We start from the raw sequence: 23,447 nt of genomic DNA on the forward strand, positions 1-23,447 counted from the left end.
TCAAATGTCGCCAATTTTCTCACTTTCAAACATTTTATAAATGGTATATTATCTGAAGCACTACTTTCATCCAAATCCTCCATTTTTTCCAAAATTAATGCGTTTTAAGGAACACAAAACTACAATTCACGAGACGCTTTGTTCAAATGCGATTAATTTTTTATTTGTTTGAAAATTGTCATAGAAACTATCTAGATGACTTAGTTTATTGCGGTAATAGTTTTTTCATGTAAACTTTTATAAAATTGATTTTAAACGTTCGTTCGAAGAAAAAATTATATATATATCACTTGAGCAAAGTGCCATTTCCTCCATCGGATTCTTAAGGCCCTCTCAACCTGAATCCGCGGGAGGAAATGTTTCACTTTGCTCCTTTGCTATATAAATAACTATTGTGGGGAGTATATATTTTATTTAAGAATAAACACTGAGGTATCTGTGCAATATTGGTTGCATCTGAAATCTTGCAGGCTCATTATCTTTCGGGAATAACCTTGTATATGGTGAGAGATACGTATTTTCACTAACTGATAACGATTGGTATAAAGCTTTTAAAATATCACGAATCCCATATGTTTTAAGTTACTACCTTCTGTTGACTGGACAGAAGAGGATTTAGGCAGCGTGGACTAAGTATATGTAAATATCGCTATAATTTGAAATTATTTCCCAATTTCTAGGTTGGAGAATTAGAAAAAAGCAACTGCATGTAATTAAACAGGATCTTAAATTTTCCTTCATTTACACTTCCGCTACAAATAATTCCATTGTCCACATCCTTAAATATGGGCCACCGAAGTTCTTTTTTTGACTTCAAGTAGGGGCTGTTCTTGCAGGTTGGTACTGAGAGATCAACCTTCTTGGACAGTTTAATCCAGGAGTTGCAGGAAAAATTATGTTTCTCTTAATTTTTATAAATTTATTGAAAAATATTCTAATGATGATAAGACAAATGTTACTATTAAACACTTGAATACTTTTGTTTGATAAAATCTGCTGCTCTTTCTCCTATCATTACAATTGTACCATGAGGGTTACCAGACACCACAGCTGGCATTATAGAGGCATCTGCAACACGAAGCCCCTCTATTCCGTAAACTTGCAATTCCGGATCAACCACTGCCAAAGGATCAGAAGCAGGACCCATTTTACAGGCACCAGCTTGATGATTCTCGGGACCCGTACCATATCTTATAGCACATTCCCAGAATTCGTCAGAATCATAACTGAAAATAAAATAATCACAATTAATAACATACCAACTTTAATAATAACACCTTACGTGTATTGTTCTTCACAGTCTCCATAATCTGCTTTGATCAATTCAATTCCATACTTTTCCTTCAGAACGGTTGTATTGGCAAGACTCTGAGCTACTCGAACTCCCTCAATAAGAATCTTCACATCGTCAGGATCTTGAAGGTAGTTGGGTTGCATCAGAGGAGCATCCAACGGGTCGGTGGAATGCAAACCAACATAACCTCTACTTTTTGGTTTAATATTAACAGACGAAATTGACAAAACTTTATGGCTGTCAGGACTATCCGGATCTGCTAGTTCGCCTACATTGCACGTTCGGCAACACGACGCCGAAAATCCCGAGAAGAAGAATTGCAAGTCTGGATTATCGCCAGCTTGATCACCATATTTTGTGGTCAGTCGTGCAGAAACTTGCGACATGCCAGTGGAAGACATGGGTCCTTGTTTGTTTGCAAAGTAATGGACAGCGGCTGCCCAGTCAAGGTCGTTAGTGTTTTCTAGGAGGTCTAGATTGAAGTCTACACTAAAAGCAACGTGATTGTGCAAGTTTTGGCCAACTCCAGGCAAGTCATGGACTTGGTAAATGCCAACTTTGTCGAGTTCCTCTGTGGGACCTATTCCAGATAGTAGGAGTATTTGTGCTGAGTTTATGGCTCCACCAGAAAGAATGGCTTCTCGATTTACGTTGACTCTGAAAGTAGTGTCGTCGTAGATGAATTCTACTGCTGATATTTTTTTTTGGTCTTCGGTGGTGTCGAGGATTACTTTTGTAGCTGTTGAGTTTAGCATTACGTGTAAGTTCGAACGACCGCGACCAGGCCGCAAGAAGGCTCTGGCACTACTGACTCTTGTACCATTTCTGCAAAGAAAATCAATCTGTAAATATAAATATGAATAAAATATCTACGAGTTGATAAGATTCGTTTCGAAGATGGAAAAGTAGATCTCCCTTTTCCGTCTATCTGTCGTTTGTCTGTTGGGGATTTTACTAGATCCTTGAAACTACTACAGATTATACTGGAAAATTCTAGGACTACTTCAGTATTACCGTATCGATGGCAAAACGCTTAATGAAATCTGATAACGTCTTCTCAAAACGTGCAAAATTATACCCTCTTATACCTGTAGTTTAATAATCCACCTTTATTTTTAAATTCACACCCCTTGCTTTTTGAAGAATAGTCATAAATAGTGTAACAATACGTTACCAATTGTTGCGTTTCGGTGTGTTACAGTTCAAAATATTCTATTCTTGAGAACACTTAAGATAGGCATCAGTTATTAAAGATAAATTGAAAGATTATCTAATCAAAAATTTTCGTTTGTACTACACTTTTGAATGAGAAATTTGAGAGTGATTATTATCTACTTTTTTTTTAACATAAAATACAACACTACTTTGAGCCTATTTTTTTACATATAAATGAACGTGAAAATATTTTTAGTTCCAACATATTACCTTCAACACTTAAAAATAAGTACTTACAAGTTAGCTGCCTGGGCAATGGTAAAACCAGTAAAATTACCATCGTTGATATCATTGACAAATTCATAACCCAGTTCTTGTGCAGCAGCCATTAGGTCCTCTGCTAGCACTGGATGGTCTGGAAACCTGGCTATCGACATTGGTCCACCAGTAGCATGTATCTCTTCACTAACCAGAGTACCAACCTGCTGATTGTTTTCCGACATCAAAAAGTACTTCATAACATCGTCATATCCCCATCCAGTATTTCCCAAAGCCTCCCATCCATCGTAATCTTTAGGAGGACCTCTCATGTACATCATTCCATTAATCGCCCCACATCCACCCAGCATCTTAGCCCGTATCCACGTGCACCTTTGCTCATTATTACCAAGACAAGCATATTCCTGTGGTTCAGTTTTATACCCCCAGTCTAAGCCTGGTTTCATCAAGAAGTTGCCTAACATGGATGGTACTTGTGTACCTGGAGGTTCATCGTTTCCAGCTTCTATCAGCAAAACTTTCCAAGCTGGATTTTCTGACAATCTTCCTGCAACCACAGATCCAGCAGCACCTCCTCCAACAACCACGAAGTCATAATCAGCATCAGGTTGTGTAATTGGGGTAACTCTTCGGCACATTTCTCCTAGGTCGCATTTGTTTTCTAATAGAGCGTTGATAAGGCTCAAGAAAACAATATGGGTGCCTCCGTAGCACAAGTCACCAACGGAGGGACCGATGTAGGGTGCCGCACAACCGCAACTCATTTTGGAGACTATAGCCTGATCATGTTGGTCCCAGATTTTAAATATGTCCCTCCAAATCTCTGAAGTGTGGTTTTAGACTCTGTATCACGCAGACTCCTAGTGAAGTTTTCATTGATTGTTAGCAAGAGCAGTGAATGATTCAGTGAATTGACCTTGTGGCAGCCACTACCTGTACTTTAAACAATAGCCTCAACTTTTATCTCGAATTAGTAATTTCATAGAATAGTCTCCTTGTTTAAAACAGTTAGTATGTCGTTACAGAAAGCTCTATCTCTTTTTTTTAGTCGTTTGCTTCTTATTATAATGTTGCTACGGAATTATGTGACGTTGATTTCGCGACTATGAACCGATAAAATTAAAATATTTATTTATATATTTATTATCTGTGATTTAATTTTTGTAAAATTGATAGTATCTTTAGTGCTACTTCAGTTTTAATTATGACAGACCGTCTTGGACAATCAGAAACCTTGTTCACTATAATTACATTTTGAAGTGGCACGTAATAAGATAAATCTTACTACAAGAAATTTTTTGAGATAAAATTGTAGATGAAGTTGTTGTGTATAACCTCGAAACTGATTTACTAATAGATATAATGGAAGATGACTATAACAAAATGATGCAATTTTAGTAGTTAGCAAACGTTATTAAAAAAGTTTAACTGTTATTTCAAAAATCTGTAGATTCCAGGTTTATAGTTTGAAGCTATAGTAACAAGTTTTCGATAAAAAAAAAATTGTATAATAAATAAATGCATAAAAAATTATATCAATCTGTTTGTCAATCTAAGACAACTTATTAGACAAAAATCATGTGCTTAAATCTTCTTGAACTTGAGTGACATCTTGTAAAATCTTTATATCTGAATTACTACCCACTAGATTGGTATCATCTGCAAAGAGATCTAAGCTTGTTTCAGTTGTACACTATGGCATTTCATTGATATAAATTACAAACCAGGTGAATCTTAAAATGGAACATTGCCATTTTTTAAGTCGAAACACGTATTTTTATAACAAAAAACATTTATCAAAATTACTGACCAAGTTATGATAGTCGTCGTGGTTGAAATTATTATCGAATAGTTTATTCCACTATTCATTCCGTTCACGATTTTTCTGAAGAAAAATAGTATCACCCGAGAAAGGAAATTTAAGTTTGTCACACTGACGAATAATTGAATTCATAACCTCATTTTTAATGCCGTTTTCAATGAATTAAAAGCTCTCAAATTTCCATAGCCAGAAAGATCGTGAATAGCAAAATTATACAGTAGTACCACAAAACGCTCTCAGATAATTTTCAAAATTTTCAAATACATAAATATGATTATTCAGTTTTTGTTGGCGCTACACTTTCTATAATGTGTCTGTCTTCGATGCTAGTGATTTGGCTACAACAGAGAGCTAAGAACAACTTTATAACACCCACTTCAACCACATCTTTCATCTATATCAATCAAGCATACTTGTAGAGATCCAAAGTTTTCGATTGTTATCAAAGTTGAAAATAATTATAATCAGCAAAGACGTGGATGTGCGTCATATACTTACATCGTGATAAAATTTTTAGTTTCGTTAAACTAACGGCCGATAAATTTAATTACACTCTTCTGCGCTTTGCGATATTTATTAATAACTCGAGTAGTTGTTTTGTCCCAACAGATCTCGAAAATACAGGGTAGTTAAATGGTAATAATTTAAGGCAATAGTTAATGAGTTGATACTTTTACTTACGGTTTTCTTAATTATTATAGACTGCCTTAAATGGTGATTTAAAAATAGATTTAAAAATGTGTTTGATTACATCATCAAATAAGAAACTCGTGATACTTCAGAGCTTTTTAATTTATAGAACAATCTATTGTCTATTATCTACGATCTACGACTCGCGTAGGTGTAAATATTGTAACCCAAGTGCATACGTACCCAAAATTCCAAATCAACTATATTTTAAAGAAATCTAAACCTTATTGTACCAAAGGAACAAAATTCCAACTGTAATATAACAATAAACGTTACAAATACAGTTATTCCTCGGCAGTTATTCAAAAATAGTATGTATAATGCTGATTTAAAAAAACATGTATAAAATACTAAAACTGTGATTTTTGGAACGTTGAAAATATTTACATATCTTGAGGTCAACCGATTTATTATACACTGTTACGTAAACCTTCATAGCTGGTTCCAAGCTCTACCATAAAATTCCAAACTCTCTTTGATAAGATAGTACAAACATTTGGTGACGTTGAAGGTGTGCTATAGCAATACCCCAATTTGGTTTGGTTATGTTCCACATGTAAATGAAAGATATTTCAACAGGTGTAGTAACTAAAAAACTATCAACCGAAGCAAAAAAAGATTGTTTGACAGTATATACTGTTCTCTTATTTATCCGCTGTTAACTATTAGGTCAAAAAATCAAGTCGACTTTTTTGGTGTAATTTTTTTCTTTTTTAATTTCTTGTTCCCGCTATTAAATCTTTGTCAAACCAATTATTAATTTTTGAATCCCACTTCTGACACCAGTTTTATGACTTACGGCTTGGGTAAACCTCAACCATTAATTAAAAGTGTGCGCACAAAATTTGTGATTTAAAGTCTGCGAACCAAATTGGAAATGCAAAAGGAAATTACCTAAGTAGTTTAGTCTGATGGTCAGAAAACACTGTGTTGAAGGAAAACGTAGAACCTGTTAGTAAAAAATAGGAGTTTATGAATGAAAAATGACAAATAAATCACTGGGGAACAAACTTGGTAAGGTAAGGTAAGAAATTTCCACCGATGTTTGGAAGATGTAAATAACCGAAAAAGAAGACAAGAGAGAAGCGTAGAAGAAAATGCTTAGTAAAGTGTTAAAACAATGTCTAAAATTATTGATTGTTCAAAGAGAAAGAATATAGCTTCCAAGTTGATAATTTTCAAATTTAACAAAACGTTTATTCCTCCTCTGACAACAAAAAGAAAAAAAAGCTGCCACTAAGTTGTACCGGTTGGAGACACCTCTTAATGTTCAGGACAAAAAATCAATGCAAATATTTGAATGTTATAAATTTAATAAAGACAAAGAAAAATCTGAAGTAAAGTAACTGCATGCAAATACAGAAGTTATTACGGGCGTGTAGCGGCAAATTTAAAATTATGGCAATCAACAACACAACAAAATTTTAATAGAAAAACTCTATGCAACGGAAGCAGCATCAGAGCGCCATAAAAGTGTTGCGATCGAACTATATCAAGCAGCAACATTACCCATTGGGGGCATTGTAGCACGAGCGGAGTTTGGGCGTCCTGGTTATGGCTGTTCTCCCACCACGACGGTGATTCTATTCTATCTGCAAGCATGTCGCCCAGCACCCCTCTATCACGGCTATAGATAAGCTGACAGCGCCACGTCATACCGACCGCTCCCCTGACTTCTATTTAAGGCCTGCATCTTTCGTGCAGATGGCGCGACCGCCGGCTCGACAAGGAACTGCGCACTCCGCTTCCGTCACGTGTTTCTGTGTTATTTACCTCAATTCCATTTTAAATGTTCACTTTTTATGACCCTGATATAAACCACAACTGAACAAGCGTTAAAGTTTCAAACAGCAATAAACAACAATTTATATGATGGAAACATTAATCAACAAAATATTTAAATGAAAAAGAAAAACTAACAAAAACTTGTGCAGATAAAAAGTTACGTGAGGTTAGGGGCTGCAGATCAAAATTTACGTTCAATTTAAATTATACAGCAAAGAAAATTACTGAAGTTAAAATTGCGAGATAGAGACAAGTTGCAAGAAGTGAAAAATTGCAAAGCTAACAAAATGACATCAGTTTAATATTTGCTTTTACACTGCACTGCACTTTATCAATGATTCAAACAAAGAATATACATGATGTTAAATTATGACACATTTTATCAACTGTTCAAGTGATGTGAAATTATGCCTTGATCCAATGACTGGTTACTTTAAACAATTAGCTTTGGACTGTCACCAGCTTATCCCAAACAAAATACATGATAAATAAACACAATTACGATTAATTTTCGTTAAACAAAGGCTCTCCCCTTTTTATTAACTACCAAACCAACTAAACTCTCATTAGATACTCCCCTACAAATTCCCCAAGGAGAGCTATCAACTACCCAAAAAGAACTGAACGTGCATATGGTTGCCTATGTCTAACGATTTTCTTGACTGAATTTTTTTTCAAATTCAAATTATTCAAATGCGATTTCGCACTGCTGTTTTTTTCAGCGCGAAATTTTAATTCAAATCTGGTCACCACATACTATTATTAAAATTACATTTTAAGCTTTTTAAGGGGACTCGCTAGAGGAGGTGTGACAACTTCCTCCTTTTTTATATGATGAAATGGTATTAATATAGTTACGATGCTCGGTGATTTTAAAATTGGCGTGGGTAAAATTCAACAATTTATGTCTCAGTAACTTAAATTCACACGACTGATAACACATCGATTATGTACAAACGGCGCAACTTGACTGGACTATGTCTTGGATCAAGGCGAATTGTTGACTCGTTCCCCACGGTGCCCTTAAATCCATACATTTCTCTCGATCGATCGCAAACGCCGCTTCTAGGTTTTTCTGGACCCCGCAATCGAGAGTTCTGATAACCGGCTCCATACTTGTCTTTATGCTAACGCCGCCTGGCCGCCGTCACCGATGATGAGTCACCCATCATCGCCGCACATACTAGAAAACCCATAGGCGTAGTATCGGGGGGCGTATGGGTTTATTTCGTAACAATATAAATCTATTATACATTAATTAGCAGCTTTTTTCATGTTTTAAACCCCTGAGGAACAGTTAAATAAAAACAAAAATACCGTAAAAAACACTTTCGTCTTTTGTTTTTTCCACTTTGTTGTGTATTAAACATCATAGAATCCCTCAAAAATCCTCACCCTGACAAAATAACGTACTTTAAAGGTCTCGGTCATATTAAATATTTGTTAGTAGTACAATTTATTTCTCGTAATAATGTCTTTATTACAATCAAAATATAGCGTAAATTAATTTAAAATACGTCGAATAATTTTTTTTTGTTTGTTGTTACAAAAACTTCATCGAATGAAGATATACAACTCACAATACACCCGCTTCTGTTCCATTTACGTAGACAAGTATATAATGTCAAGAATTTTTAAAGAAAAGTTAGCGGCTGAACAAAAGATGCCACATCAAAATGAAATTTCTTAAATTCTACAAATATCTTGTCACATCGAGTTTTTGTCCAAACGACTCCAGGTTAAATATGGAGACGTTGCGTTGGTAGGAACCAAAAAAAAAAGAGAAAGATGGATGTGTTTTTTTATACTTGTTTATTTTTGATGAGTTAAAATAGAAGTAGGTATATTTGTGTTGTGTGCATGCTTTTTTAATACTCTATTAGAACATTAATTTCTATGTTACATCACGTTGAAAAAATTATATTGCGTTTCTGTGTGCTCAAAATTCGAATATACGAGTATTGTGTGAACTCTTTCTACCCAGTTCATGTCTAGTATCTAGAGACAGTTTAAAAATACATTCTTAAATATCTAGATATCTGTCCTTGGGATATCTATTCCTTAATTTTAATAACATTAATAATAATAACAATAAATTATTTTTGCTATTAAAATATGGAGAGCGATAAACGTCAACCAACTTGTGACCTCCTTTTGTTTAGAACTTAACTTGTCAGCGAACTTAGCTGCTATAATCATTAAATTAATAAAATTAATAGTGGAAATAATTTTTGTGCCGACATACAATTGTAATTTATTGAAAAATATGCTACAACACAAATTGACTCTATTTTTTAGTAAGTAGTTGTTTGCTTTTGCTTGATGAAATCTGCTGCTCGTTCTCCTATCATTACAATTGTCGCATGAGGATTACCAGAAATAAGAACTGGCATTACAGAAGCGTCTGCCACTCGAAGCCCCTCTATTCCATGAACTTGCAATTCAGGATCAACCACTGCCAAAGGATCGGACGCGGGCCCCATTTTACAGCTACCAGCTTGATGATTTTCAGGACCCGTGGCATATCTTACTGCACATTCCCAGAACTCGTCAGAATCATACCTAAAAACAGGATTATTATTTGTCATAATTAATTCATAACATCGAACTTTACGTGTATTGTTCTTCACAATCCCCATAATTCTCTTTTATAAGTTCAGTTCCGTACTTTTCCCTTAGAACGGTTGTGTTACCGAGACTTTGGATGACTCGAATTCCTTCGATAAGAATCTTGACATCGTCAGCTTCCGCTAGATAGTTGGGTTGCATCAGAGGAGCATCCAACGGATTACTCGTGTGTAACCCGATATAACCCCTACTTTTCGGTTTAATATTGTCAGATGTAATTCTGATGGATTTACGGCTGTCAGGATTATCCGGATCTGCTAGTTCGCCTACACTGCAGGTTCTGCAACAGGTGGCCGATAGTCCTTCGAAGACGAGTTGCAAATCTGGATCATCGCCAGCTGGATCGCCGTATTTCGTCGTCAGTCGTGCAGCTACTTCGGAAATTCCTGTATAAGTTAAGGGTCCAGTTCTGTGTGTAAAATAATTTAAAGCGGCTAGCCAGTCAAGATCGTTGGTATTTTTTACGAGGTTTAAGTTGAAGTTCATGCCAAAAGAGACGTGATTGTGTAAGTTTTGACCGACGCCGGGTAAGTCGTGGACTTGCTCAATACCAACTTTGTCTAGTTCGTCTTTTGGGCCTATTCCAGACAGTAGCAGGAGCTGGGGTGAGTTTATGGTTCCACCAGAAACGATGGCTTCTCGATTCACTTGGACTGTGAAAGTTGTGTCGTTGTAGATGAATTCTACTCCTGAGATTGTTTATTGGTCTCCTGTGGTGTCTATGAGAATTTTTGTTGCTGTTGAGTTTAGCACTACGTGTAAGTTTGAACGATCTCGAGCTGGACGTAAGAAGGCTCTGGCACTACTGACTCTTGTACCATTTCTGCAAAGAAAATAAATGTGTATATATATCCTGACCCTTAGAATGTTATTTTTACTTTACTATAGATAAATATTTCAAAGATTTTGCCTTGTTTTTCAAGCTAATATTAAAAATTAAAATGTAACTATTTTTCCGTGTTTTTAAAGAACACATAGGTCATTATAGGGTCCCAAAAAAGGGTAGTGCTCTGCATCCTGACCGTATTTGAAAGAAAAAAATTCAATCCAAAAAAATCGCTAAACATAGGCAACCAGGTGCACGGTAACGCTTGTTGGATAGTTGGACACTTCCTAGCGCTAGGACATTTTAGTTAGAGGATTGGTGGTTAGACAGAGGGCAGCATGCCGAAGCGTCTGTCTGAATGTGTTTTTGTGAATGTAAACACGTGGTAAGAGCTAGTTTAAATTGGTTGGTCGTGGGGGGAGAACAGCCTCGACCGGTAGCCCCAAACTCCGCTTACGCTAAAACGCCCCAGGGGTACTTTTGTTGTGTTTCTGTTAACTGCCGAAACTTTAAATCTGCCGCCATACGCCCGTAATAACTTGTGTCTTTGCATCCAGTTACTTTAATTCAGGTTTTGCTTTGTTTCTATTAAATTTCTGATGTTCAAATATTTGCATTAATTCAAAACATAAACGTAGGGTTTTGTATTTCATTATCTGCTAATAAATTAGGTTCATTTCTTTTGGCTTTGGAGTTTAGAAAGGAATTATTTAATAATGCAACAATCACAGATAGAACAAACAAACATCAATGCGAAAACCAATAACTTTCCTTTATAACTACGGAATGACACGTCTAGAAAATCTAGATGTGTCCAATAATAATTATTGTTATAATAACATGAATAATTTTAGCGATTATATAAACTATTGATTTTGTACCTAAAGACAAAATGGTTCTGAACCCATGTTTTTTTTTTTAATCTTTATATTTTTTGTGTAGCATTTGTTTAATTATGACTGATTTTGTTAATTATACAAACCATTGCTTAGTGACCTAAAAATCATTATGTATGGAACGGACTTTCTTTCTGTATCAAAAGTCTACAAGTGTACACTAATTAAGAAAAGCCTTTGACTACGTTTCACATTATATCTGCCTAAGAAAACTCCATGTGTAAAATTTACTTCCAGTTAGCTGTAGAGTACTCTAATCACTTCTCAGTAATAAGAAAACAGCTGAAAAAAATTGGTTTATGAATATCTATCTAGTCGTCTTTTTGTTAACAAAATGTGTCCCAGGGCTTTCTTGTAGGGCTCATGCTATTCTTTCTTAATATTTTCAATTCTAACATCAGTGATGCTGTATCCTTTGCTACTAAACATCTAACACAATAATTTAACAGGCATGAAATTGTTCATATAAACCACGGGTTAGGAAATTCACTTGTTCAGGTTTTACTCCTTTGTTTTTAAAGTTATAACTGAAGTTTGTGGGTATTCTTTCCCTTAAGTATTACACTATAGCACACTTCGTTGGATTATGATATTTAAAATGATTCAGACGTTAGTCCAGTTTGCGAGAAGGACTTTTAGAAGTACGGTTAAATTGATATCTTCGTGGACTCGAAAAACGGGAGGGACTTACTATTGTCCTATTTTTTGTTTGTTTGTGAGTTTTCGGTCCACGAGATAATTTGTGAATGAATAATTTGAAATAACTAACACATAATTTAACATCATGTAAATTTTTGTTGTTTGAAATTGTTGACAAAGTGTGGCATAATTTAACTTATTGTACCTGACCTGACTTAACTTGTAATAAAGCATGACTGACCACAGCCAATCAAAGCGCGTCTGGCCGCCTGCAGATGTCAATAAACAGTATACCTGTGCCCTACTAAATTATTGAAACTTATACTTTTAGATGCGTGGGTTTTTAAGAATAAAATCAAAATTTTGGAACAAAATTTTACTATTTACATTTCAATGTTTTGATGTAAAAAATATTTCATATAAGGTACCTCTGCAATATTTCTCGTCCCTTTCTTTCTAAAAAACGTAAAAGGTTAGGTAAACATCACTTACTGAACATAAAATGAAAGATTATTATCTTATCAAAAAATTTTCGTTTACGCTAAATTATTGAATGAAAAAATGGAGATTAAATAAAATATAGAACACGTATGTTTTTTAAATTGAATCGATTTTATCTACACTCCTTGAATAAAAAATACAAGCATTTACTAGTTTCACAAATCTGTTGTAAACAACGGTGTGATCGTATTTAGGATTCCAAACTTAAACTTCTGCAAATCACTATTCAGATGTATGTAGCAAATTGTTCACGAGGCGATATTTTAATAAAATTTGAAAACATACTTATTTCTAATATATTCCTTTAACCACAGTGGGTCGCTTGATGTGTGCTCTGTGTGTGCAATTAGAAGAAAATAATGATAAAATTTTAAAGTGTGGTGGTGCGTGTAATTTTATGTGCCATATGAAATGTTCGAAATTGAAAAAATCTGAGCGCAATATTCCAGACAACGAGAACTTTTTCTCGTTTTGTGATGATTGTAAGGTTGTTGGATTGAACATAAATAGTTTGCTTTTTTCTCTGAAGAATGCTGTCATCAGCTGCCAAAGTTTGATTTTACAACAGAAAATGATTATTGATCAACAGTCAGTGAACATCAGGGACCTTACAAGGGAGGTTGATCTTCTTAAACGTAGCATCTCAGTCAAAGATACAATATTGCCTGTAAGTTTATCTCCATCGATTGATAACGATCCTCCTATTAATTGGGCTTTTGAGTCAATAAAGAAAAGGAGCCTGAAATAGTCGTCAATAGTTCCAAAAATAAAAAGTCGTCGAATAAACCAGATAACGAAAAAATTCCTGATAAAAAGATTCCTCCTCTTGTGGAAGAAAAAAAGGTAAATAATCGCAAACCGAGTCAGCTGATTATTGGGACCCACACAAATATTGAAACATTTGATTCCATTGTTGATGAAGAAGGTTTTGTCATATTAACATTACGAGGGTGAGTCCGACCGTTGATATTTAAAAGATTTGGAATTATATTACAGTTAATTTGAGAAATAATGATACTGATGACAAATTTATTTCTTCCTTTTCTCTTGAAAAAATATCTTCTAGACATCCCAGCTATGCTTCTTTTAAATTCTCTATTGAGTCAACTGCTAAGAGGGTATTACTAGATCCATCTTTTTGGCCGGATGGTGTGGCAGTCAAGAATTTTATCAACGGTGCCTTAAAATCGAAAACAAATTTTACAATACAGCCAACGAATCAACCAGTAATGACTTAGTTGTGATATATCAAAATGTACAGGGTTTAAGAACAAAAATTCGTGATATCTTGGCTAATATTTTGTGTGAAAATAATATAGCTCCGAAATATTTGATAATCGCTATATTGTGTACAGAAAAGATAGATCACTTAAGGAGACTGTGTATAAAAGAACTCATAAAATGGCTGACTATCTAGCATTTAGTTCTTTAAGAAAAAAATGTAAAGATATTATTAAATTATGTAGGCAGCGACATGTACTAAAGGCAGAACAAAATATCACGACAGATTGTAAATATTTTTGGAAATTTGTTAACTCCCATAGATCTAACATAAATAATATTCCCAATACAATGTTTGACAGTGGCATAAGGGCGGACTCTGTTCAGTCTATAGTAAATTTATTTGCCTCATTTTTTCAAACAGTATATTCAACAGATCAGAACAGTTGTGATTCTTTACCCAACTCTTTAAAGAGTGTCATTGATTTAAACTCTGTCACTATCTCTGAAGAAGTTAAACTTAATAAACTGAAATCATTACAAAGTTCCCGAGCTACAAGTCCTGATGGTATGCCAATGATTTTTTTGAAGGAATGCGCTGAAAATATGCGTTTTCCGTTGAGTATTTTATACAACAAATCTTTACAGTCGGGACTAGTTCCAAATATATGGAAAATCTTATATGTTAAGCCTATTCACAAAAAAGGATATAAATGTGAGGTTTCAAATTATAGAAGTGTTTCGCGGGCATCACTTATTGCCAAAGTTTTAGATTCTATAATTGCAGATATTATTTCTTTTAACTCCCGACAGATAATAGCTAAAGAACAACATGGTTTCATAAAGGGCCGTTCAACGATGACACATCTTTTTCTGTTTATTGATTATGTGTTAAACAGCTTGGAAAATGGTTTTGAAGTACTTAGATTGCGTCTATACTGAGTTATCAAAGGCGTTCGATCGTGTAAACATAAAAAGATTATTGTTGAAATTATATCACCTAGGTATTGGTAATCCTCTTTTAGCATGGTTAGAATCATATCTGACTGATAGAAAACAATTTGTAGAAATTGACGGAATTAAATCAAACGCAATTCACGTTCCATCGGGTGTGCTCCAAGGTTCCCATCTGGGGCCAATCTTGTTCACTTTATATGTTAATGACGTAGTAAATGTTATAAAGAATTGTAAAGTCTTACTTTTTGCTGACGATTTAAAGTTATTTTTAAAAATTTCTAAAATTGAAAATTCTCAACTCATTCAAGATGATATCAATGCACTAACTGTTTGGTGTACTTTCAGTAATCTTAATTTGAATATACTTAAATGCAAGGTCTTAAGATTTAGCCATAAGATAATTAGCAGCTGCTATGATTATTTTATTTCCGATAATAAATTAGACAATGTGAAAGAATTTAATGATTTAGGAATCACTCTTGATTATCAGTTAACTTTTTCCACCTATATTAATAAAATGCTCTCCAAGGCAAATAAGCTCCTTGGTTTTATCTTAAGGTTATGCATCAATTTAATAATATCCGGACGTTGGTAATACTTTACAATTCTTTAGTAAGTTCAAATTTAGTATATTGTATTGTCATCTGGTCTCCATTTTATAATATTTATATTAACAGAATTGAGAAAATGCAGAAAAAATTTGTTAAGTTTGTATGTATTAAATTTTATATATTTTATTCTAGTGACAACTATGAAAGTATCTTAACCTATTTCGGTTTATCGCTGCTGGAGACCGGTAGATGGATGTTTGATTGTCTGTTTATTTATAAGGTGTTATCATCCGTTATTGATTGTTCTACATGTTCCTAATCGTTGCGGTAGATCTTTCCATCTTTTAAATATTCCATTTCATAGGACCTCGTATGGTTTAAATTCTACCCACTGTCGGCTATGTAAATTAACTTATTTACGCAGAGATTTGGATTTTTGTCGCAATACTTAAAAAAATCGTTTAATTCAAAAATTGTTTAAATTATACCTTCCTGTGTTGTAATTGGTTACCATGAACCGTCAGGAAATGATATTATTAGAATTACCTACTTACATATTAGATGTTTGGGAAATGCTAAATCCGGTAAAATTCCCATCAGTGAGATCATTAACAACCGGATATCCCAGTTCTTCTGCAGCCGTCATTAAATCTTCTGCTAACTCTGGACGATCTGGAAATCTGGCGATCACCATAGGTCCACCAGTACCATGTATCTCTTCACTCACCAGAGTACCAACCTCCTGATTATCTTCCGACATCAAAAAGTACTTCATGACATCGTCATATCCCCATCCGGTATTTCCTAAAGCCCCCCATCCATCATAATCTTTAGGAGTACCTCTCATGTACTTCATTCCATTAATCGCCCCACAGCCACCTAGCATCTTAGCCCGCATCCACGAACACCTTTGTTCCTCATTGCCAAGGCAAGCAAATTCCTGGGGTTCAGTTTTATATCCCCAGTCTAAGTCCGGTTTCCTCAGGAAATTACCTAACATCGACGGTACTTGTGTTCCTGGGGGTTCGTCGTTTCCGGCTTCTATTAGCAAAACTTTCCATGCTGGATTTTCTGACAGTCTTCCTGCAACCACGGATCCAGCGGCACCTCCTCCAATAACCACGAAATCGTAGTCAGAGTCAGGTTGTGTTTTTGGGGTAACTCTTTGGCAAATTTCTCCTATGTTGCACTGATTTTGTATTAGGATATTGATGAGGCTCAAGAACACAATATGGGTGCCACCGTAGCACAAGTCACCAAGAGAGGGACCGAGGTAGGGTGCCGCACAACCGCAACTCATTTTGTAGACTATAGTCTGATCGTGTTGGATTCAGATTTTAAATCTGTTTCTCCAAATCTATGAAGTGTAATTTTAGAATTATCACGCAGACTTCTAATGGAATTTTAGTTGATTGTTAACAAGACTAGACAATAATTTAATGCTGCAATTTTAAGTTAATTATTTATCAGTACCTTAACCAGAACCCTTCAAGTAAGCATTTTGTGGAATACATATTTTGTTTTAAACTTGTTCATCATATGTTTACAGATTCTAGTAATCATTTGTTGTTAAAAAGTAATGCACTTAATACTCTTGAATTAAAATATTTATTATAATGGTCGGTATTATTTTGCTTTATTTACAATATTTAGAGATGTTCTTTAAATGTTTTCTCTTTGCCTAATAGATGCTTTTATATTATTTTCTCACTCATCTTAAACAATATTTTAGATATTGAACAGCTTAACGAAAGGAAAATCGTACGACCCAAAATTATCTGTGGTTTAATTTTTGTAAATGTGAGAATATAAATTAAGTGCGTTATCTTATATAGTGTTGGTAATCAGAAAACGTGTTCACGATTATTATTGTTTGAAGTGGCACGTAATGAGATAAATCGTTCCAAAAGAATGTTTTCTAGATAAACCTTGAAATGAAGATGTTTTATTGATTTTGAAATTTTGATTTATGTTATTTTTACAATAAACGTTTTAAAATGTTGATCTATTATTATTTTGTTAAACGAGTGAAAGAGTTGATCTATAATTTAAATAATTGTATCTCGACAAACTGGTCAGTATAGTACCTATAGTAGTATTGCTTTTACTACATAGCATTTTATCTTAAAATCACTGTGGCTATTTTGGTGGTCGGACGTTTTTATTGAATAGAAAATTCAGAAAATTTTGACGAAATGACAGTTCACTTCAAAGATGGTAACAGATAAGAACTATGAATACTGGTAGTGAATCTTCTGGAGAGAATTTAGGAATATTAAAAAAAAACAATAAGGTTGGTGAAAGCGGTGACAAATTTCTGCTGAATTTTGGAGAAATTTGGACTTGAAAAATTTTCCATATTGTGTCTGTGTATAGTGGATTTTTAGAAATGGTATTATTAGGTTTCGTGTTTTAGTTGTATAAGATTGCTCCTATATTTCATTTTAGTCTTTTGCCTGTCGTATATTTAATCATTTTTCATTAACCATGTGTGTAGTTTTGTATTTCAGTGGAAGTATTAAAATGTTAGGATGTTCATTCATTACACCTTTCTAGATATGCAGTTTGGCTTTCCATTTCCGAAAAAATGGGCCCACGCCCAACTAAATAATTTTGTTAATGTTTAAATGCTCGTCAGCGGTCAATAAACAATTTGAGGAGGACAGAAAAAGGGAATTAAGACAATAATAGTAAAAAAATGTGCATAAAATAATAAATACAATGGAATGAATATTGATTAATTTAAATCTTGTGGGACGTGTTGGACTCCACTTAATATAACATTTAAAACAAAAAGTAATTTTGCTTAAGAAGAATATAACAGTTAACAAATCACAAAAAATTATCTAACTGTGGCTAGTTCAATAAACCGATGCATCGATGATGACTCAAACTATTTAAAAGAAATTAATGACATAATTCCTTGATTGAAAAAGATGTGGTCGAACTGGATTTCGGAGCAGGACTAACACGTTGGGCTAATAATATTGTGCTCAAACGGTTATGACACTTATTAATGAGATTATAAAATTCCTATCATAAAACGCAATACACGTCATCGAGATTTAACTCGCTAAAGTGGTACCGAATGGATTTATATTCGTAATTGTGGTGTCTTCATTAAAAATAGATTCTTTGTGTTTTACATAGCTTTTTAGACAAAAATCGTGTACTCATTTTAAAAAAATTTAAATTTAGAGAGGAATTGAATTTCAGATATTATCCAATAATTTGTTGTCATTGTTCAATAAAGGCGCTAGTTGGTTCTTTGGATTAATTATTTTCAAATGATTAGAGTTAACAGTAGCGATAGCGAGATATAAGATGCCAGTAGTGAGTCGACGGTTTCCACAAGTTTGGTTCATTTAGTAAAATAAAAAATATATAAAATTTGATTTTGCAATTTTCGTCTTGTGATAACCTCTATAAAGTACAACACCAGTGGCATAAATAACACCCCCGTAGTCCCCGGGCCATGGAAACGCCAATTCTAAGGACGCCGAACAAATACCGACAAAGCAAAATATATTTAAAACAGATAATCAACGGAAAAAAATGTCCTCTCAGCAATAATACTATGTTTAACTTCGAGTGTTTATATCACGTTGAAATTTGTTTGATTTGAATGAGTTTTTGATTTTTTTTTGATTTGCCAATTTTACTAAAATCTTGAATATAAAAAAATCATGAATTCGGTTTTAAGTCGTCGGGGTTGATATGGGGCTAATTACGATTTATATTTCCTTGTTAGGAGAGCTAGTCTGCAGGTGAATTAGTCTTATCAACAATTACACTACTTGCAAAATTGCAAAGAAGGTGTAAATCATCTATCCCCGAGACAACCAATTGCTACTTTAAAATTAAATTAAAACAATTATTTTTTTTATCACAAAAAGTGTAAAATGACGTCAGCATCTTTTAGTGGGACACAAACAAAGAAAAAGTTTCATGATCATCGATTTTGCAGTTTCAAAATTAAATGGTAAAAGGATGTTTTGATTTTTTTTTACGAAAACCTGGATGTAACTAGAAGCAGTTCTAAAATATAACTGAGAGACCACGAGAATAGACTCAAACTATTTTGGATATTTTCAATTAGATATATCGGAAAAAAATTGGCGATGACGTCATCAATTTGGGCGGAGAGGGGAGATAAGTTTCTATTACGATTTACCATGCTTAATACGATAACTTTAAATCCTTTGCAAGATTTCAAAGCATTCGATATTCGAAATATTGTTATAAATGAATATCTAGGATAAAAATTCAACACAGATTCATAAACCACAAATACCGTTAATAAATAACATTTACTATTGTCAATTCTGGAGATGACGTCATCCTATCGTTCGTGGGTGTGATTAGATATTTATAACATGTATCTAAAATTTGACCAGAGTCGGTTCGATAGTTTCGGATTATCTGTATAATATAAATCTTGACAGACGGCAGACAGATGGATGGATAGATAGACACACAGACGGCAACGGAGGACCTATTGTTTCATACTGTAGTGGTCATGACATTCATCGGATGGACCCTAGTGCGATACTTCCTTAACGTATGATCGGGTAGTAAAAATAAAGGCGGCTTGGTAAATCACAAGCATGAAACTATGTTATTTTATTTGAATAACGTTTACTTTTTAAAATTTTGAGATGGGGCTTTCAGACAATTGGTCCAGCAGTTTCGGAGATTACGTGTCTAATTAAAGACAGTTAACAACCAGACGGAAACGGGAGATCAATTTTTCCGTACTATAGGGGTCATGGAACATCGAGAAAATATGAAAATAGCAATTCTTCTGATGGACTTGAATACTATATTTGGTTCGGTAAAAAAATGTAGAATACCTAGCAGTGGTCCTTTTCGTCTAGGTAGTGGGAAAGTTTCGATGAAATAAAAAAAATCAGAATGCATAGTTTATTATTCAGTATACAAAGATAATACCCTGACAGTTTTCAATTAAGTATAAAAACATAGCACAACTTTTAAAACGTAAAGTATTCTAATTATAATAACAAAAATTTTAGTATCGAAACTATTTTTGAATGACTGATTGCTTTTGTTTGATAAAATCTGCTGCTCTTTCTCCTATCATCACTACAGTCGCATGGGGATTTCCAGAAGTAACAACCGGCATTACAGAAGCGTCTGCTACTCGAAGCCCTTCTATTCCATAAACTTGCAATTCAGGATCGACCACTGCCAAAGGATCGGATGCTGGACCCATTTTACAGGAACCAGACTGATGACTCTCAGGACCGGTGGAGTATCTTATTGCACACTCCCAGAATTCGTCAGAATCAAAACTAAAAACATCATTTAAATCACTCAATAACAATTCCGCAATATATCTTACGTGTTTTGTTCTTCACAGTCGCCATAAGTTTCTTTTATAAATTCGATATCATATTTTTCCTTTAAAAAAGTTGTATTACCGATACTTTGGGCAACTCGAATTCCGTCAATAATAATCTTCACGTCGTCAGGTTCGGCAAGGTAGTTAGGTTGCATCAGAGGAGCATCTAATGGGTTGTTGGTATGCAACCCTATATAACCTCTACTTTTGGGTTTAATATTGTCAACCGTAATGGAGAAAACTTTATGACTTTCTGGATAATCCGGGTTTGCTAGTTCACCCACAGTGCACGTTCTACAACAGCTGGCTAAAAATCCACCGAAGAAGAATTGCGTATCTGGATTATCGCCAGCTGGATCGCCATATTTCGAAGTGAGTCGTCCAGTAACTTGGGACATGGCGGTAGAAGACATGGGTCCGTCTCTATTTGTTAAATAGTGAAGAGCAGTTAACCAGTTAAGATCATTAGTATCCTCCAAGGTGTTTAGATTGAAGCTTATGCCAAAAGCAACGTGATTATGTAAGTTTTGGCCGACGCCGGGTAAGTCATGGACTTGTTCAATACCAACTTTGTCTAGTTCGTCTTTTGGACCTATTCCAGATAATAGTAGTATTTGTGCTGAGTTTACGGTCCCACCAGAAATTATGGCTTCTCGATTTACGTTGACTCTGAAAGTAGTTTCCTCGTAGGTGAATTCTACTGCTGATATTGTTTTTTGATCTCCTGTGGTGTCTATTAGTACTTTTGTTGCTGTTGAATTTAGCATTACGTGTAAGTTCGAACGACCGCGAGCAGGACGTAAGAAGGCTCGAGCACTACTAACTCTTGTACCATTTCTGCAAATAAAATAATAATAATTAATAATCTTTGTATTAAATAGTTCAATCTGTTCCAAACAAATAAACGCAAAAGATAAGTGACACTTATAAAAGATAAATCAAAATATGTGTGTTTTGATTTTTATCAACACCTCTTAAACATAAAATACAACATTCTTTAATGCGTTTTTTTAACGTTGACAATCAAATTGTTAACGAGTACTGAAAAACAGGTACTTACAGGTTTGCAGCCTGGACAATCGTAAATCCAGTAAAATTGCCATCGTTGATATCGTCAACAACCGGATATCCCAGTTCTTGTACAGCCTCAAGGACGTCATCGGCCATCTCTGGATGATCTGGAAATCTGGCTATGGCCATAGGGCCACCAGTCCCATGTATCTCTTCACTCACGAGAGTACCAACCTGGTGATTATCTTCCGACTTCTTAAAGTAGTCAATAACATCGTCATATCCCCATCCAGTATTCCCTAAAGCTTCCCAACCATCATAATCTTTAGTAACACCTCTCATATACATCATTCCATTAATCGCCCCACATCCACCCAGCATCTTAGTTCGTACCCAAGTGCACCTTTGCTCATTACTACCAAGACAAGCAAATTCTTGCGGTTCGGTACTATATTCCCAGTCTAAGCCTGGTCTCCTGATATAATTGGTCCACAACGATGGTACTTGCGTTCCCGGGGGTTCATCGTTTCCAGCTTCGATAAGCAGAACTTTCCATGCTGGGTTTTCAGACAGTCTTCCTGCAACTACCGATCCAGCAGCACCTCCTCCGATTACCACGAAGTCGTAATCAGTATCAGGTTGTGTTTTTGGGGTAACTCTTTGGCAAATTTCTCCTATGTCGCACTTATTTTGTACTAGGGTGTTGATGAGCCTCAAGAACAGAATGTGGGTGCCGCCGTAACACAAGTCACCAACAGAGGGACCGATGTAGGGTGCCGCACATCCGCAATTCATTTTAAAAACTATGCGCTGATCATGCTGACTACAGATTTTAAATCGGTGCCTCGAAATCTGAAGTGTAATTTTAGAAATTTTATCGATCAGACCTCTAGTGGAATTGCTTTGATTCTTAACAGGACTAATCAGTGAGGTTGTGGTAACTGTTACCAGGTACTTTAACAACGAATTTTATCTCCAAGCAAACGTTTTGTGGAATATACTTTTTGTTTCAAAACTGTTAATCATATGTCTATAGAAAACATGCCAAGAGGATTATGTGGCACTACAAATAATTTGTACACAAATATTTATTAGGTACTCGTATAAATTTATGTGGTCAAATTATTTTAAAATTGAGATTGTTATTAAGTGGTACTCCACTTATTTATTATTAGAAACCGCATGTAATGTATTATGATACTGACAACGGTTCTTACGAGACAATTTTTAAGGCAAACCTGTAGATGAACTTATTTGTAGAAAGCTGAAAACTTTGAGTAGTTGTTTATTGTTTACAAATACACACCTTTTTTTGTAAAGCTCTCCCAAATTATTAAATTTTGGTGTTTAAAAAATTTTTGATCATACAGCGATCCAAGCTACCTTAGTATGATGGTGGAAACACCCCACGTAAAGCTTTTTCTCTTTCGATCTTATGCACTTTGTGTGAGAAAAAATCACCAAATTTTGAGTATGCTGTAGAAATTTTAAGTAAAATTTTGAAATTTGTCACCAAAATTATTTGTCAAACAGAATCTTTGGTTTCTTTAACGTTTTACTTTTCTACTTCTTTATTCTGAAAAATGACGATTGCTGAAAATTTGAAAAGATTCTTCAGAAGATAACTTTCCAATTACTAAATGGGCTATGTATCTTCCTAATCTGTCCGTCGTCTCATCGACGCTAATCCAAATATTATTATTGCCAATAGAATTTTTAATTTGTTTAATTACCTGTAAATTATAAAATATATGTTAAAAAGTGTTTAAATAAAAATTCTAGTGGTCACCATATTGTAATCTTTTGGTAAATATTTTTTTCTCATAGTGT

At 34.5% G+C, this 23,447-nt stretch overlaps 2 protein-coding genes and 1 pseudogene across 2 annotated transcripts; all 3 read right to left on the reverse strand.

Moving 5' to 3' along the window:
• Window positions 1-908: 908 nt before the first annotated feature.
• On the reverse strand, window positions 909-3,492 carry LOC135130386 (glucose dehydrogenase [FAD, quinone]-like). The gene is made up of 3 exons (XM_064057760.1): window positions 2,747-3,492; window positions 1,283-2,119; window positions 909-1,226 (listed from the first exon to the last, which is right to left on the reverse strand). The coding sequence occupies exons 1-3, from the start codon at window positions 3,490-3,492 to the stop codon at window positions 962-964; spliced, it is 1,848 nt and encodes a 615-aa protein (XP_063913830.1). The 3' UTR covers window positions 909-961.
• A 5,827-nt stretch (window positions 3,493-9,319) lies between these two features.
• Window positions 9,320-16,544, reverse strand: LOC135129872 (glucose dehydrogenase [FAD, quinone]-like; annotated as a pseudogene).
• A 3,741-nt stretch (window positions 16,545-20,285) lies between these two features.
• On the reverse strand, window positions 20,286-22,412 carry LOC135129873 (glucose dehydrogenase [FAD, quinone]-like). The gene is made up of 3 exons (XM_064057141.1): window positions 21,667-22,412; window positions 20,607-21,443; window positions 20,286-20,556 (listed from the first exon to the last, which is right to left on the reverse strand). Exons 1-3 carry the CDS (start codon window positions 22,410-22,412, stop codon window positions 20,286-20,288), a joined length of 1,854 nt encoding a protein of 617 aa, XP_063913211.1.
• Between the last annotated feature and the right edge of the window lie 1,035 nt (window positions 22,413-23,447).

Source organism: Zophobas morio, unplaced genomic scaffold, assembly GCF_036711695.1.
Source record: "Zophobas morio isolate AGI-343-1 ecotype UQ-CSIRO unplaced genomic scaffold, CSIRO_AGI_Zmor_V1 ptg000017l, whole genome shotgun sequence".
Classification (NCBI taxonomy): domain Eukaryota; kingdom Metazoa; phylum Arthropoda; class Insecta; order Coleoptera; family Tenebrionidae; genus Zophobas; species Zophobas morio.

What these genes read in the sequence shown, in the direction of transcription:
- LOC135130386 (XM_064057760.1), bottom strand. Translation starts at nt 3,492, where the DNA reads ATGAGTTGCGGTTGTGCGGCACCCTACATCGGTCCCTCCGTTGGTGAC. An exon ending in ATTGCCCAGGCAGCTAACTT is followed by an intron (nt 2,120 to 2,746) that starts GTAAGTACTTAT and finishes TTTTCTTTGCAG; the next exon opens with AAATGGTACAAGAGTCAGTA. An exon ending in GACTGTGAAGAACAATACAC is followed by an intron (nt 1,227 to 1,282) that starts GTAAGGTGTTAT and finishes TTTTATTTTCAG; the next exon opens with TTATGATTCTGACGAATTCT.
- LOC135129873 (XM_064057141.1), bottom strand. Translation starts at nt 22,412, where the DNA reads ATGAATTGCGGATGTGCGGCACCCTACATCGGTCCCTCTGTTGGTGAC. An exon ending in ATTGTCCAGGCTGCAAACCT is followed by an intron (nt 21,444 to 21,666) that starts GTAAGTACCTGT and finishes TTTTATTTGCAG; the next exon opens with AAATGGTACAAGAGTTAGTA. An exon ending in GACTGTGAAGAACAAAACAC is followed by an intron (nt 20,557 to 20,606) that starts GTAAGATATATT and finishes TGATGTTTTTAG; the next exon opens with TTTTGATTCTGACGAATTCT.